The 15868-nt window shown below is 49.5% G+C and overlaps 1 protein-coding gene across 2 annotated transcripts in view; it reads right to left on the bottom strand.

Moving 5' to 3' along the window:
- Positions 1–15868, bottom strand: part of LOC144115262 (histidine ammonia-lyase-like) — a 55920-nt gene that overhangs the window by 12544 nt on the left and 27508 nt on the right. The window contains exons 2-12 of one of the 2 annotated variants that reach the window (XM_077649565.1): positions 15163–15476; positions 14429–14495; positions 13878–13905; positions 13617–13691; positions 13456–13528; positions 11397–11463; positions 11247–11284; positions 8597–8722; positions 7989–8128; positions 263–310; positions 130–181 (exon numbers count right to left, since the gene is read on the bottom strand). In XM_077649565.1, the coding sequence (XP_077505691.1) occupies positions 130–181; positions 263–310; positions 7989–8128; positions 8597–8722; positions 11247–11284; positions 11397–11463; positions 13456–13528; positions 13617–13691; positions 13878–13905; positions 14429–14495; positions 15163–15403 (955 nt within the window). In that variant the 5' untranslated portion in view covers positions 15404–15476. Of the gene's footprint in view, positions 1–129; positions 182–262; positions 311–7988; positions 8129–8596; positions 8723–11246; positions 11285–11396; positions 11464–13455; positions 13529–13616; positions 13692–13877; positions 13906–14391; positions 14496–15162; positions 15477–15868 lie in introns of both variants that reach the window. The other variant, XM_077649566.1, reaches the window with a different exon arrangement.

Genomic DNA, 15868 nt, shown 5'->3' with positions numbered 1-15868 from the left:
TCTAGTGCAGTCTTGTGCATTACGCTAAAGCTTTTCTTAAGAGCACCGTCGCGAAGGGATTTATTGCGCTCAGAACATATTCACTTTTGAGCGATAATTCCTCGCAACACGAAAAGCTCAAGGGCTTACCTTCAGCACCAATTGATGTGATTAGCTGCGTTCCGTTCAGGAGACAAAGACCCTGTGTAGAAGACGTCGTGACATTGCTTATTAATCACTCAAAGCGTCATCGTCGAGGTCATTATAACAAAAGACCACATACCTCTTTCGGCTTGAGCTGAATTGGCTTCAGTTTGTGTGATTCTAGGACCTGAAAATATTCGTAAAGGTCATTATTGATTCATTAATTTTTCCTCATATGCTGCTTTGCTTCCATTGCAGCGACTAATTATGGCTGAGAAAAAAATATACCCCAGCCAGCCGTTGACATGCCCAGATGGCACGGTGGCAAGGAATGGCTCTTTTACGCACACTGTACCCTCATGGAAGACCCGATAGCCGCTGTGCTAAGGTAATACAGTTGAGCTTCTCTATAACGAAGCTGAAGGAGAGCTGCGATCTCTTCGTTATACCCGTTGCTTCGTTACAACCGTTGGTCACCTCGGCTGATACTGTCGCATGCGAACTGGCTTACGTGCCACCGTGTAGACCGAATACAGCCCCGGTAGCGTTTAGTATGCCACTGAAGTGTTTGAGGGAGCCTTGAACACGCGCACCGGGAGCTCCCGGTGTGGCCGTATATAGATAGGTATTCCCAAATCGAACATGTCAGCCCCGCCAACGCGCTCCAGTTTTTTACGCGACCTGCATTGGCTTCAGCTCCTAGTAAGCGGGTCTTGGAGGGATGATGTCATAGACAACAGAGAGATACCGATTCAGGGTATTTAGCCCCATTTTCTAGGCGCTGAAGCCTGTACGGGATGCTGTGGAAGAGGTAGCACGGCGGCGACTTCTTCGTGAGAACCCATTTTGATTGGCTTCCCCGCATGACGATCGAACACGCTTGCCCCAGTACTTCAACGCATGACAGCGTTGTCCTGTCAAGAATGGGTACGCCAGACCGTGAGAGAGAGAGTAAAACATTTATTCCGAGACTCTAAGTCCGGGCCTGCAGAGGTGGGGTATCACTGGGACAGCGCAGCATCCGAGAAGCCCAGTTCAGAGCCGAATAACACCAAGGTGTGCATGGTGGTCGCGCAGACCGACAAGTCTCTCAACCAGTCCTCGAGAGTAGTGTAAGGGTATGCAAGAGAACTCGAGAAAGAGTTTACTGAGCGCAGGAGAGAAATACGAGCAGTGCCAAACGATGCGAAGGGCGTCGGGGTAGCCGCCTCAATGGGCGCACACTGGGCGGCCAGGCTTACGCTCAGAGTGGTGAACAACAAAACGGGTGCGAAGAGAGTGCGTTTTAGCTGCGCGTCAGTTGCAGCAGTCGCCACGAGAGAGGCTGGAGTGAGGACGGGTATAAGTTTAGATTGTTGACGAGCTCGTGTAGACGGAGGCGCCAATCATGGCGCGTGTCGCAAAAGTTATCGGCGGGGGAATACGGTTCTATCTACTCAAAGCAGAGCCCGGGAGAGCAGCGCTTGAACTGGAGTTCATTCCGTGCGACGGTGTCATTTCGATCTGGACATTCCTGCCCGTAGATGTGAACATAGCTTGCTGAAGGAAGTCGTAAATCGGCCGGAACAGGCCGTTTTGAAGGCAAGTGCGACAAGAAGCCTGGATCTCGGGGCGGATAATGACATTGGTAGCTAAAGGGAGCGGCGTAAACATTTCAACGACGTCCAGAGAATAGGCGTTTGCATCGATACCTTGGGAGAGGGTATAACTTCGGAAAGACATCGCCGTTCGGTAGAGGTGGTCATGAGGGAAAGCATCCGCGTACAGTATAGTGCGCCTTTGGATCTACTGCCAGGAAACTGGCTCAAGCTTTCCGCCTGCCAGGGTGATCAGTAGGAGACGTATTGCGTGGAATGGTGGGGACGGTAAGGTTACGGATGTGGACCCTGGGGGGAAGCGAGGAAGGGAAAGGTTTGAGTGCCGCGACTGAGTAACCCAATTGAGCAAGGTGGAGGCGCCCGGGGAGAGAATTTTTTAGTCGTGTCTCGAGCTTCTCGGTGAAGGTCAGCGAGGTATTAAAGGTCTGGGAATGGAGAGGCGGCCACAACCCGGTGGGTAAGGGTGGAACGAGGGATGCACATAGCAATTCAGGTGATCTGGCGAAGGATTCCTTCTTGGCATCGTGTCTGGGTGCTTGAGGAAGCGATAAAAGACGAATGGTACAGTATTCAGGAGTATGCCAGCGAGAGGGTCATGCATGCAATCTGATGTTCCTTCGTTCCGCGCTGTTGATTTATGATTCAGAGAAAAAGGAGGACGACCTGTAGCAGCTGCTGGTTGAGACTAGGTCGATCACATGTCCCACTTGTCATTTTCCTGCAGCCAAAAGCCAAGGATGAGAATGTATGGACGTCGACGGAAAAATGAGCCGTAGGTATTGAGACACATCAGTTAGCGGTTCTGTTTGGCGGTCTTGGAGGGGCGTTGCTCACCACGACGTATTGTTTTTTTTTTTTGGAGAACACTGCATACCGATGGAGTGCGTGTACTGTGCAACGATGTCCAGACTTGGTAGAAGTGTGCGTTGTATACCGTGGCCGAAGAGCCGTAGGATGTCCAAAAGGGATGTAGTCTGCTTAAATGGAAACCCGGAGATGGCCCCCTGCTGCACGAAAGGCGGAAGGCCCTAAAGTGCCATGCTAAAGAGGGCTGGGTAAAAGATAGAACCTTGCGGAATCACTCTTGTGAGCTATCTGTGAGCATAATGTTGAATTCGGATCCGGGACACGGCAGTGCAATTTTCGCAGAAGGACACTAACGTAGGAGCACAGTTGGGTTCTGGATTGATTGTCTGATGGCAGTCCAGGATTGCTTGACGAGTGCTGTTATTGAAAGCTTCTTTGAGGACTACGCCGACGGTCCCGCGTATTTGGAAGGAGCTACGGATGCTGTAAACGTCCTCACTACTGGCCAGCATGACGTCTTCGGTGCAAAGGTGACTCTGAAAGCCAAGACAACGGGTATCGAGCGCGCAGTTCATTTCTTGAAGCCATGAAAGGTGGGAAAGCGCCATCAGTTCCAACAGTTTCCTACATCAGAGGTGAGAGAGGACGCGGAGATTGCGCAGCTCAGATGGATGCTTTCCTGGGGGGGGGGGGGGGGGGATGGAAATAATAACGGCCGTTTTCCATGTGGAAGGAACTTCGCCGGTGATCCATACCGATTTTATATTGCCCAGGGGATCTTGAAATGCCGACTCCGGAAGGTTCCTGAGAATGCAATTAGAAATCATGCCTGAGCCAGGAGTGACCAATTTATGGAGGGTAGAGAGTGCAGCCTTAATTCCTGACATGGTAAATGGCAGACAAGTAATAATTCATCGACCATGTGTTTCAGGAAGAGCAGGTAGAAGGGAAAGCGTGTGTAAGGGATAATAGGTGGTCGAAGGGTAAAACTGGGTGACGATGTCCTTTGTAAGGGTGGCCGCTGAGACTTCCTGGCAGAGAAGCAAGGTGTCGGTGGCTTGTCGAGCACGAGACTGATCGAGGAGCGACCTGCGAAGTGCCCATGTGTGACTAGTGTTGAACGTGTTGTCTGTGTCCGCACATAGGCTCATCCAGTTGGCAGAGCAAGGATGGGTTGCATACGCTTGAGTTTCTTCAGGAAGGGATTGTATTAGTCGCAGAGAGCGTGCTTGAGGCGATTTCCCTTTCATCGAAGGACCAAGGCTCATCTGCGGTCCCATAAAGATGCAACAGGGCAGAAAGTTGAGCTAGTTGGTACACGTTCATTATGAAAAAACCTGGCGCTATCAAACGACGACACAGAGGGGACACAGCGCTACTCGCAACTACAAGAAATTTTATTCAGAGGCTTCTATATATACAACAAAAACCAAAACAACCCAAAGTAATCGCACGCCACTTGCCGACCGATGTACGGGAAGAGATTAACACACTGATTTCAATCGCTCTTTCAAATAACTTATCTCTCCTTCAGACAATCCAACTGAAGGGTCACTGACACATGTATGCCCCGTTTCCGCGATATGATAGGCTTCAACAATCTCCCGCGTTACACGATCTCGGTGACGAAAAAGAACACACGTTTTGGAAAAAATGGGAGAACATTTCTTCTTGCGCTTGCTGCAGTCACGACAATGGATAACCATACTATTTGAAGTGTCACCTCTTTCCAAAGCTCCAGCATGCTCCATCAGCCGCACATTCAAACATCGACCACTCTGGCCTATATACACCTTTCCGCACGACAAAGGGAATTTGTACACTGTGCCCCACTTTGCAAGCGACGTATGGTGATAAATGTTTGACAGCACATCCTCCTTTTCTTTTCTTTGCACTCTGCTCCACACTAGCTGCAATCGCAGGGCATAACGTTGAAAGTTTTTTGGGAGCCGAAAACATGACAGGGATTCCATACCTGCTGGCAACTTTCTTAATCCCGTGTGAAAGGCGATGAACGTACGGTGCTACAACGGGTTTGCTGTGCTCTTCTTTTGTGTCGTTCTTTCCCTGGCCTTTCACCCAGCGAATAACTTTCTCGCTGGCTCTGCCGATCACGTGACCTGGATAACCACTATCACTCAGTCTTTTCACCTGATACTCGATGCTTTCCTTGATGCGATGGTGACAAGACTTTGATGCAGCCGACTTTAAACACGAGACCACTGATCCCATCCTTGATGAGCTTCGAGTGTGCTGACGCATAATTTAACAGGCCTTTCGCGGAACGCGGACAGTAACTCCAGCAAACATGGTCCGGGTTTTTAATCAATCGAAGGTCTAGGAACTGCAACTCTCCTTCATTTGGAACCTCGTGCGTGAACTTGAGGCCAATAGCACTATCCTTAAACAATTTTACTATGTCTATTATCCTGCGTACGGAGCTGTCACAGTTGTCCAGAATGATTAAGTAGTCGTCAACGTAACGAAAAGCCTTCCGAAACAGGCCGGCTGAATTCAGAAATACCTTCTTGTTAACACTGCCTAAGAACATACTACTAAGAGCGGGAGCTACCCTAGACCCAATGTACACCCCTGCGCGCTGCACGAAAAAAACGGTCACCAAACCCAATGACCGTAGACTTCAAATAAAATGACAGAATTTCTAGGAAGGTCTCAATGGACACACCACACCTTTCAATAAACACCTTTTCATCATTGTCACCAGTAATGCATGAATGGACGGCCCTCATCAACTTATTGTGCGGCATCGAATAATAGAGGTCCTCTACATCGATGCTGAAGAAATGGCACTGTCCCGGGTTGTCATCCTTCAGGTACTTGACCACGGCTTCTGAGTTCTTGATACTGTATGGGTCATCTACCTTCAGAGATCCCAAATTTGTCTGTAAATACTTTGCGACGGTATCCTGCCACGATTTCTTCTCCGAAACAATGCAACGGAAGGGAATACATTCCTTATGCGTCTTTACGCTGAAGAAGGCTTCCAGATGGGTTGCCGAGGCTGCCTTCACTGAAGACGCTAGGCGTAGAAGGTTGTGGCTCTGAAGAAGTGTCACTGCCTGCTTCTTTACTGCGTTCGCTCTGAACTGTACTTCTTTAAAATTCTTGTGTACCGCTGCACTTGCCTTTTCCTTGAACGTGCCGGTTGGCATGACGACGAACACTCCATCCTTGTCCGCTACCAGCAGCCGCAGGCCATGTTCCAGCATATACTCAACCAGCTGGTCTGTACTCCCGTGCTTCTTTTGCTTCTCTTCAGTCCTCTGGAGCACAGATAGGCATTCGTCCGCGCATCTTGGACGAAAGTCGCTAGAGACGCGCCCATACACGGACTTTGAGAAAGCAAGCTTCTCCGCGGGATGAAGAACGGGTTCAAAACCAAACTTCGGTCCCAACTGTAACACCTTCCTGTGTTCCGCTGAAACAGGCTTGTCCCCTAAAACGATGATATTGCCTTCTTTCGTGGACTTTTTTCGTCCATGCTCAGGAAGCCTGGGTCTTGCCAAATACCACAGGTACTCTGTCATCCTGTTGGTTGTCGTCGACCACTCTCGGAACATGCGACCATCTCCCTGGAGGCCGCACACCAGTCTCAGATAGTCTTTAAAAAATCTTGCCTGGCGCCACCACTCAGAACGTAGCATCTTGGTGAATCTTCTGGTGTGGCCCCTTGAAGGCTTGTAGCGCTGTGTCCCCTCTGTGTCGTCGTTTGATAGCGCCAGGTTTTTTCATAATGTCCCATAAAGAAACAGGATGCGGATCAATCTGAGGATTGTCTGGCATAGGTTGGAGCTTTTTCCTATTCGCGGCATAGCCTGCCAGCACAGAGACCAGGTGATGCCAGGTGGGCTGAATGTGTGTGTGCGAGCCCGAGTTAAATTGTAGTTGATGTCCCTCGTGACAGAGTTGCTGAGCTAAGCGGTGGGTCTGTGTCCTATCAGAAGAGACAGGTGAGATTCCGAAACATTATTCAGAGGGACCTAGAGCTAACAAAAATATAATGAAAAGGCCTATCTAATGCTTCGAAGACCAGGGATCTCAGCTTCTTTCTATGTTCATTTCACACTGCGGACGATGGCGTGAGTGATTGCCTCTTGGTTGCCAAGAATTGCAGACAATGGGCTCAGAGCTACGTCACAGACATCTGCTACCTGACACTTCTTCGCACCCGACGCAACCGTTTTGATCATGTCCGCCTTCTGGTTACCGAAAATCGTCTTTAGCTTTCGTCTTCCACTGCTGTCACTATTCTTGGCCTTGTGTAACCGGCGGGACGTCGACACCCTCAAGCACACCAGAGGCACTGGCAAAGGGTTAAACTATGCGACCACGCCGCGAAAATCGAAACTTGACAGTACACGGTACCTGAGGAGCACAGAGCTCGCAGCGGGCCGTGTGCAGCGAGGAGGTCGGCGAGTGATGGAACTCCAATGACCTTGGCAACTCTCGAAGCAGATCATAATAGCGCGGCGGGCAGCGAGCACCGCTTTGCGCGACATCGTCTAGCGGTCCGCGTAATCGAGCTTAAGCGAAGACGGGCGCGCCGGTGTCAAAACTTTCTAGCGCCGAGACAGGCGCCAGTGAAATGCTCCGTGCGAGCCCAGCTAGAGGCAGGAAAATGTTTCCGCACGTTTTTCTGTTTGCTCGTCAGAGCGCATTATGCACAGGAATTTATGTTTCCGCGTCTTGTGGGTACGGAACTGTTGAGCGCCGTTGCAAATCAATATACCCGGCGCGAACGGCCAGTGAAGTTCGCTTCGGGTTCGTTATATCTTTTGTAGGAAAATCTTACCCCGTGAAAACGATATATCAATACACAGGATTTTATGGGGGCTCCCAAGAAGAACAGCTATTCGTTTGTTATATCCATTATTTTGTATGGTATGGTATATGAGGTTTAACGTTCCAAAGCAACATGGGCTATAAGGGACGCCGTAGTGGAGGGCTTCGGATTAATTTCAACCACCTCGGCCCTCTTTACTGTGCACTGATATCGCACAGTACACGCGGGTGCTTTGCGTTTCACCTCCATGAAAACGCGGCCGCCGCGGCTGGGATCGAAGCCACATCTGCAGTTTCAGCAGCAGAGAGCTATAACCACGGAGCCACTGCGATGGAATATCCATTATTTCGCAATGAACCATTTTGTTATTGCGACATTTGGCCGCATACATTACTTCTGAACCTGCGTAGCTCACTTAAGAAAAATAAACGCGCCCTCCTATTTTTTTTCGCATGCTTCAGACAGGCACGTAGGCAGAATTATTTTCCTGTGAGATTGGGGCTCGCCTGCTCGCCACCTTAGTGGTCTCGGTGCGGCTGTCGCGTATCGAAGACCACAGAGAGATTGCGTGAAGTATCGTGGACCAGCGGCGGCGTGCACCACGCCACGCGTCTGTCTCAAGGACACGAAGGACTGGATGGCAGTGGCCGACTCACGTATTGAGCGTCGCCCCATCCAGTCTCGGGGCTCCACATCTTGCCCTCTCCAATCAAGCCGAGCGCCAGGTGCGCCAAGGGTGCCAGGTCGCCGCTGGCCCCGACGGTGCCTTGCTCGGGGACCCAGGACAGGCAGGATGCTGCGTGGGACGCACGCGCGGTCACGCATGCCGGGTTGTGCCACGGCGCCCAGAAACAAAAAATTAACCTGGACACCTAATTACTTAATGCGTTGGTGATGCGACAGCATTAGAAGCTGTTGATGCCTTTCCATGTAGGAAAGGACGTCGCTTCCGGTCTGGTGGCGTCGCTTCTTCCTAGCCAATGGGACTTATCCGGTCTGGTGACGTCACTTCTTTCTAGCCAATGGAACTTATCTGGTCTGGTGATGTCACTTTCCTTTAGCCAATGGGAGTTATCCAGTCTGGTGACATCACTTACCTCCAGCCAATGTGCAAATTTTATGACCGACGACGCATTTTGGCCCCATTGGGCTTCTAATGCTCTCGCATTAAAAAAAAAGAAGGTGCTTTCTCTACAACGTTATGACGGACACTGAGCGCTGAGATCCGCGCAGCATGAAGAGATTTTAAAAAGGCTGCAGTCACCGTTGAAGGCCTCCACGAGCTGCTGCAGACATTCCAGGGATACACCACTGTAGCCCTTGGAGAGCACGTTGATGCGAAGAGCGAGCAGCATGCGAGTCTTTTCCGGAGACAAAGGGTTGCCGACTCCTAGTCAGGGAAGAGGAACCATTGTGTCATCGAAGGCTTTCTTAGTGCACACGCAGCTCCTGGGGGCTAATAAAAGCAGAGGGTTCATCGCAACATCCCAGCATGGCGCAATGGGCGCTACTTTGTGCAACCACCGCTTAGCGTTGGGGTTTTAGACGATAAATACTTTCTGTAAGATATAGGCCCCAGTAACGTTACTGTGGCTACGCGTTTCATATTCAAGGGACTGCCTTCAGCTTCAGGCACGCCGTTTTTAACTCTGCAAAATCGCTTTCGAAGGCACGTGATTAACTATCTGTAGCTAGAAATACATGAGTAGTTTGAGACATTAGCATTAGCTGCCCTTTCGGATTCATGGAAGAAAACGTCATATAGCGATAGTACCCATAATGATTTCACAAATGTGCTTGCCCGGACTTGTCTACGCTTGGTCTTGGTCGTTCATAATTCGAATGAACTTGTGCGAGTTCTTGTCTTGATGCCCAAAATACCAATACGTACAGTCTTGGTCAAAAGTCTTAAGGCCAAACGCTTTTCGCTTCAGCCGCATAACAGAACAATTACAGCACTATTAAATCCTGAATGACCTTGAAATACTAACAGAAGGTTTCTTCTTGCAGTAGAGAAGCTTCTTGCTTGACTTGTGTTATGAATGATCTGCTACACGGATCATTCTCGGAACATTCATTTCGCTGCAGCTGAACGCTGTGGCATTAAGACTTTTGATCAAGACTGTACCTTCGCTTCACTTCTTTATAACTGAGCTGGTCTTACAAGCTAACTCACAGGCTAGTTATCGAGCTGAACGTCTAACCGCATGCACGATTTTTTTCCATATATTTTAGTTTCCACGTTGGCAAGGCTGAAGAAGGGGAAGACTTGCGGCGTACAAAATTTGTCGAAAGGTTGGAGCTCACTGCGTGAGCGCCGCCGCTCGACAGCAGTCCCCCTCCTGCCACGGTCGCGGTGGGCTCCAAACTTCTGACAAGGATTGAACGTATCATCCTTAGCACTCGTCTGACGTTCTGCCGTTTCTTACCAGCTCACCCAAGGGTGCGTTCCCACATTGACGGCATGCAGCACGTTAGAAAATCGGGCATTACTCAATAATCATTTTTTTAAAGGAGCGAAGGTCTGGTGATCAGTTGCTCAGGTAGAGGTTGCTATAGAAAAACAACGAAGGCAAACAACTAAGTAGCATATTAGCATATTAAAAGCTGGAATAAAAACGCTGTCATGGTGGAAAACGGTGCGCCACTCATTTTACGTTATAAGGAAGAATTGGTTTCAACACCCCACCATTCTTAGTTCACTCGATGCCTAATGTTAGGAGGCTTCGTTAGTATATGTTTCGGTTTCAAATTCAATGCTCATAGGCGTGCCCGGTGTGGTTCGTGGGAGAATTTGGTGGCCCGATCTGTCATTCTCCTGGCAAGTGTGTTGCCGTTTCTAGATTCCCAGCTGATAATTTGCTTTTGCACGCTTCCATCTCCAAACTTAGCCACAATTCTGCCGATTTTAAAAGCTACGACAGCTCTGCCGCCCTGAACAGAAAGTCTAGACCACAAACTTACGTCACTGATGCTTTCTCATTCCACCTGATTACCTCCCCTCATCTCTTCATTATTGCGAGCGCCTCGAGCGCCAATATTGGACTAAACGGCGTCTTTTTCCGAGCGCCGAGAAAGCGTTGACAAAAGAAACGTCTACCATTGCTTGGTGTAAAACACCGTTTCTTCAGCGCCTTATTGGTGCACTGAGCCGCCAGGCATCGATTAGTTGCAAAATAAAGATTGGTGTCCTCTTGGCCCCTGTGAGCCAGCTTTCTTGCTTTGTTTAATATACGCAACGTCGTACTGACTGCGCTTTTACTTCAGTAGCTGCCAGAAAAATGAGTACTGGTTCTTGCGACACGCGATCAGACAGCAGGCTGCCCCCCCCCCCCCCCCCCCCCCCCCCCCCCCCCTCCCGCTAGCGTCCGCCGTTAGGACTTGTTCAATGGATCAGTGCTTCATACAGTCACGATTGCTTGTTCGGCACTGGACACTTCGCCTGAGTGTGGACAATAAGCACCAGAAAAATGCCGCGCATTGTTCAAGGCCGAACGACCAGGACTGTCACATAATTTCATTTTTGGCCCCTGGACGTGCTCCCAAAGCGTTAAAGCAGAAATAATAAGAGCTCAGATTCGGTGTTGATGTTCGCATCGGTGACATAAACAGTACGCGGAGAGAAAAAAAGAAAGAGCGTAAAGATGTAAACAATTTGCAAACACGAGCACTAGCCCTTGTCAGCTCATTTCACTTGCCTGCGTTTCTATTAAACGAAAGTGTTAATAGCGCTCTTATCTTCCCCCGCGTTGTTTGCGCTACGTTTGCGAACTTTTGTTCAACTTTATAAGAATTCACAGCCGGATCGCTGCTGGGGAAAGCGGATGAACTGGGAACTGAATTTGGCTATTTTTAAATTATTTCATCTCACACTTAAGCATTTCCAAATGTCAATAAAATGATGAAGAGCTTACCTGCCGCGTGTGAGCGGACTAGATTTTCCTGTAGCTCCCTAGAGCACACGAAAAAAAAAAGAAACAGTGTTTGTAATACGAAGTCCACATTTGCGACTGGTAACTTATCACTAGCTCTTTCATGGGACCAGCAGCACACAAAATACTTACTTGAGATTGTCGTCGGGGATGACTACTCGCGCGAATTTTCCAAAACCCGTGTTTATGCCGTATGCCACTGAAAAGACAACAAAACGCAGTGTGTTTGCAACAAGACTGATAAGTATTGTTTTTTTTGAGTAAACCATTATTCCGTTTTCCTCAAGCACCAAGGGAGATCACCTAATGCTAATGCTGTGAAGAAAGGTGCCACTGTGCAAAGAAAAATAAAATGCGGCCAAAACTGACCAGCGTAGCTGATGTTACATGTTGTTTTCTACGACATGGTTCTATTTTTTTTTCTCGAAGTACTTTTTCACAGGCTTAGATATCCCTGTCCCAGCACCTGGTGCCAGTCATCCACAAGGGAAAAGAAGGTTTGGACACAATTTTAAGACTGCTAAATTTTATTGCTTGGAAGCGTGGGGTGCCCTCTTAGCCTTCGTAAAGATAGGTTTATGGCTTATGGGGGTTTAACGTCCCAAAGCGACTCAGGCTATGAGGGACGCCGTAGTGAAGGGCTCCAGAAATTTCGACCACCTGGGGTTCTTTAACGTGCACTGACATCGCACGGTACACGGGCCTTTAGAATTTCGCCTCCATCGAAATTCAACCGCCGCGGCCGGGATCGAGTGAGTGAGTGAGTGAAAACTTTTATTCATCCATTCAGGAGATTCGCGGATTCGAAAGCTCCGTCGTCTTCGTTCTTGGCGCTGGCGATCGGAGTCTTCTCTTCAGCATGGGTGGGCCCCTATTCCAGGGCTCCACTGAGCCGTGCTGCATCGCCCGCGTGCCTCACTAAGGCCCGTTGGGCCGTGAGCTCGCTGCGGGTGAGACGGCTCTCCCATTGCTCCGCACTCGGGTGTTCGTGTTTGTGGAATGCTTTGTTGCGTTCGCACTCCCAAGTAATGTGATAAAGTGTGGGTGTGGCTCCGCACCACGGGCAGGTGGCCCTGTATTGTGATGGGAACATTTTGTTGAGTATGTGTAGGTTGGAGAAGGTGTTTGTAGTCTACGCCAGATGGTGGCCTCCTTATTTGTCAGAGCTTTGTGTGGTGGTGGATATTTGATTCTGATCCACCTGTGTAAGTTTAAAAGTTCTGCGTATCCCCCCTCGTAGGCTTGCAGATGGAACTCCGGGGCGTTAGACTGTCCTGCTCGGATAGCTTCGCCTCGAGCTAGGCTGTCTGCCCTTTCGTTTCCCTCTACGCCCGCGTGGCCTGGGATCCAAATCAGATTGTGTCTGGGTTTGTTTAACTCGATAGGGGCTACCCCGCTGAGTATCCTGAGGGCCGTTTTGCTAATTCTGCCCTTCGTGTAGTTTTTGCACGTTTCTTTAGAATCTGTTAGAATATTTAGGGGGCGGCCGGTCCTATAGCCTTCTGCTGCCGCCAGCGCGACGGCAATTTCCTCGGCCTCCGCTGCGCCAGCGACTCTCGCCGTGGCGCTCGTCACTAGGTTTCCTTCGTTGTCTACAACCACCATTGCGGCTGCATGTTCTGCTCCGCATGGATAGACGGCAGCGTCTGTGTAGACAGTGTTGTCTTTTGGGGCTAGCACCCGCGTCTTTCGGGTCAGCAGCCGAACGCATAACCACTCAGCCACCGCGGCGGCACCCACCGCAAGTATAGTCACGGTCGTTCTCTCTGGATCTTTCATTTGGTGCGAACATGCAACAGAATCCGAGAACGGTATCATTATGGTCTGATGGCCATCTTGTTTTAAAACAACGTGTAACGATACGCTTAGCGAATTTCTCATGGATATATTTATTGTTTTTCGGCGGGAAATGAAAAAGACCAGTTTGTCCGCAACCCAGCTCAAGGCTCAACGATGTCGTGACCGCACCGCTCTTCTATTGCTGTTTCCGGCTGCACCTAGTCCGTTACGAAGAAAACCCGTGACCATATATAATCTCTGTTCGTCAACTACCCCCGCGGCTGTTCCGGATATGCAGAATTCAGCGACGATGACTTTAGGTCTGTCCTGTTGGACTTCTGCCCCAACATAACCTAATGCGACGATACATACTCTAAGAAGAATGCAAATAATAAACAACCGCGAATCCTACCTTTGTTCTCCTTCAGTATGGTCTCGAGCATCTCCCTGGCCATCTTGACACGCTCTATAGAGTCACCACTCAGCTGCAAGGAAAAAAAAAGGACATCATCGTCGTCATCAGTTGTAGGCTAGTGCTCGGCTCTCGAGGGACGAAGAGAAACACGTGTGTACCTGTATCTTGTACTTCCCCCGGCCCAGCTCGAGGAGTACTCCTGGAGTAAGGTTGTTTCCGTCTATTGTGACCATCTTAAAAGACAAGAAGCGAAGGAACTCGTGAGGAACGTTGGTCGCAACCGGGCTCAGGCACCTGGCGCCAGAATAAGCAAGATGCAGTTAAATCCATGCACGGCAGCGCGCCACTTGTGTTGCCTTTGCCCAACTTATTTAGAGTAGCAGGAGTGATTATAAACTCGCGTAGGACGGCTGGTATACCTGTGTTGGCGCCTTGAATTTTCCTGGGCTGTGAATGTTTGTGAAGGAAGCTTGGTGGAGACAATGCTGCCTTCGCTTGTGCGCTAAATGAAACACTGTATGTGCACAACAATTAGGTTTTTATGTCTTCTCCTGGATGCATAACTGCACCCAGGACACTAAGACGTGGCCTCAACAGCTGAGAAGTTTCAGCATCGGGCGACATAACGTGGAAAACCACATAAACTCAATCGTCAATACGCTGCTGAATTGCCATTTATTGGACGGCGCTTATTTGAGCCGACGTACGGCCGCTTCAGCTAGAGTGAATGGTACATTAGCAGTAAAGGCAGCTGTTCTGTTTTATTGCATCAGCTATGTGTTCAGGGAGGAAAAAAACACCAAACATGATGTGTAAATGCAATTTCTTTTCCTTCTTGGCGCGCGGTCTTAGACATACCGCCGTGATGGAAACAAGCACCTGTGGCTGCAGGATTCGCGCAAGCTCTTGCCGCCTGTGACACCTCTAAATTACCTCGGCTCCGAGGTTTGCAGCAATTTGTAAAGGATACACTTGCTCCGGGACGTAAGTTATTTCTGCGGGACCCGTAACTGGCGAAGGCCGATCCGTCTCGAGAACTGCGTCGAAATAGAAATGTACACTGTCGAGTGAGACACAAGTTGACATTCCAGAATGAGCAAGGCGTACATCTTGTTTCTCTGTACACTGAAGCAAGAAAGAACGTTGCAATCACTAATTGCTTTATTACAAATTCTCTCAAGGTAAATGACCATGCTGCGAGTCTAGGTCATCATGTGCAGGATATTATGGGTACCTCATGGCCAGGTTACAGAAGACCACGTAGGCCCCTCATGCTGAAAAAAAAGAAAATGGAAGCAGGGAACAAGACACGGAAATAAAAACAACAGAAGAAAATAATTAAACCCTTTTCTTTTTCAACTTCAAACTGAAGGCACTAAGCAGTAGTTTCCTTAAGGTCACCTTACTTTTGCGATGTCACTTATAGCCGCTGTCAAAAGTTTAGACCCGCGGTTTCGCTTGCTGTGCGGCTCGTTATGCACCCAGGAAGGGGAGAGGAACTCCTGTCTTCAACCTTCCGAAGGTTAGAACTTCTCGGGATGCTACACGAGCCATGCTACGCGCGGCTTCGAGCCAAACTCCTTTCTTTTTGACAAAAGCTGCACTTTGCTCAAGACACCCGACGAACCTTTCCGTAAATAAGCCTGTGGCATCATTTTCCCCCGAGAACGTTCGAGTGCTGTCGTGCGCGCGCAACGTGCTCACCCACTGAGAGGAACTCATTGTCGTCGAGGACGTTCCTTATAACGTCGTCGCCGTCGATGATGGCGCCTCCGCGAGTCTTGCGGATCTGGTACACCTTCTCGGTGCGGCCATCGAGGTAGGAAGAAGGCTTGAGCTTCATGTAGCGCCGCAATGCCTCCTCTCCCAGCCAGCGCACCGTCTGGCGGCCATCGCGGCACGGCACGGCCAGCCACTCGCCGCGCACTCGAACCGACACCTTCATAGATGACCGCGTTTCCCAGGCCCAACAATGACTCCGCGGTGTCCTCCCTCTCAGGATGCGCAACAAGGTCCACCTGGGAACGCGACAGCGCTGCTGTATTCATTGCGACAGACCATAGGTACATTACCCTTCACTGCAGCCAAGTGTTGTGGACCGCACCCCATCAAGATCAGTCCAAATTGTGCTACAGGATGAGGCGCGCAAAAAGCCGCTCCGTTGGTATAACTAAAAATTAAGCGTAAAAATTTTTATGTGCTGCGTGTATATCAATGTTTCGCGCAAGTTAACAGAGAATTTAGGCAGTGTCCTTTCATACTTTTTTTCAAATAACTTCTTTGTGTCATTTACGTACAGTTTCAAAACGAGAAAGACAGATCATTTTACGCATCTCTGGATTTTTTTTTTTTTGCCTAGGCGGACAACCACCGTCCCATACGATGATATAATGCTAATTACTCATGAAAT

The sequence above is a fragment of the Amblyomma americanum genome, chromosome 1 (assembly GCF_052857255.1).
Source record: "Amblyomma americanum isolate KBUSLIRL-KWMA chromosome 1, ASM5285725v1, whole genome shotgun sequence".
In the NCBI taxonomy this organism is placed as follows: domain Eukaryota; kingdom Metazoa; phylum Arthropoda; class Arachnida; order Ixodida; family Ixodidae; genus Amblyomma; species Amblyomma americanum.
This window is presented reverse-complemented; position numbering and strand designations above follow the sequence as displayed.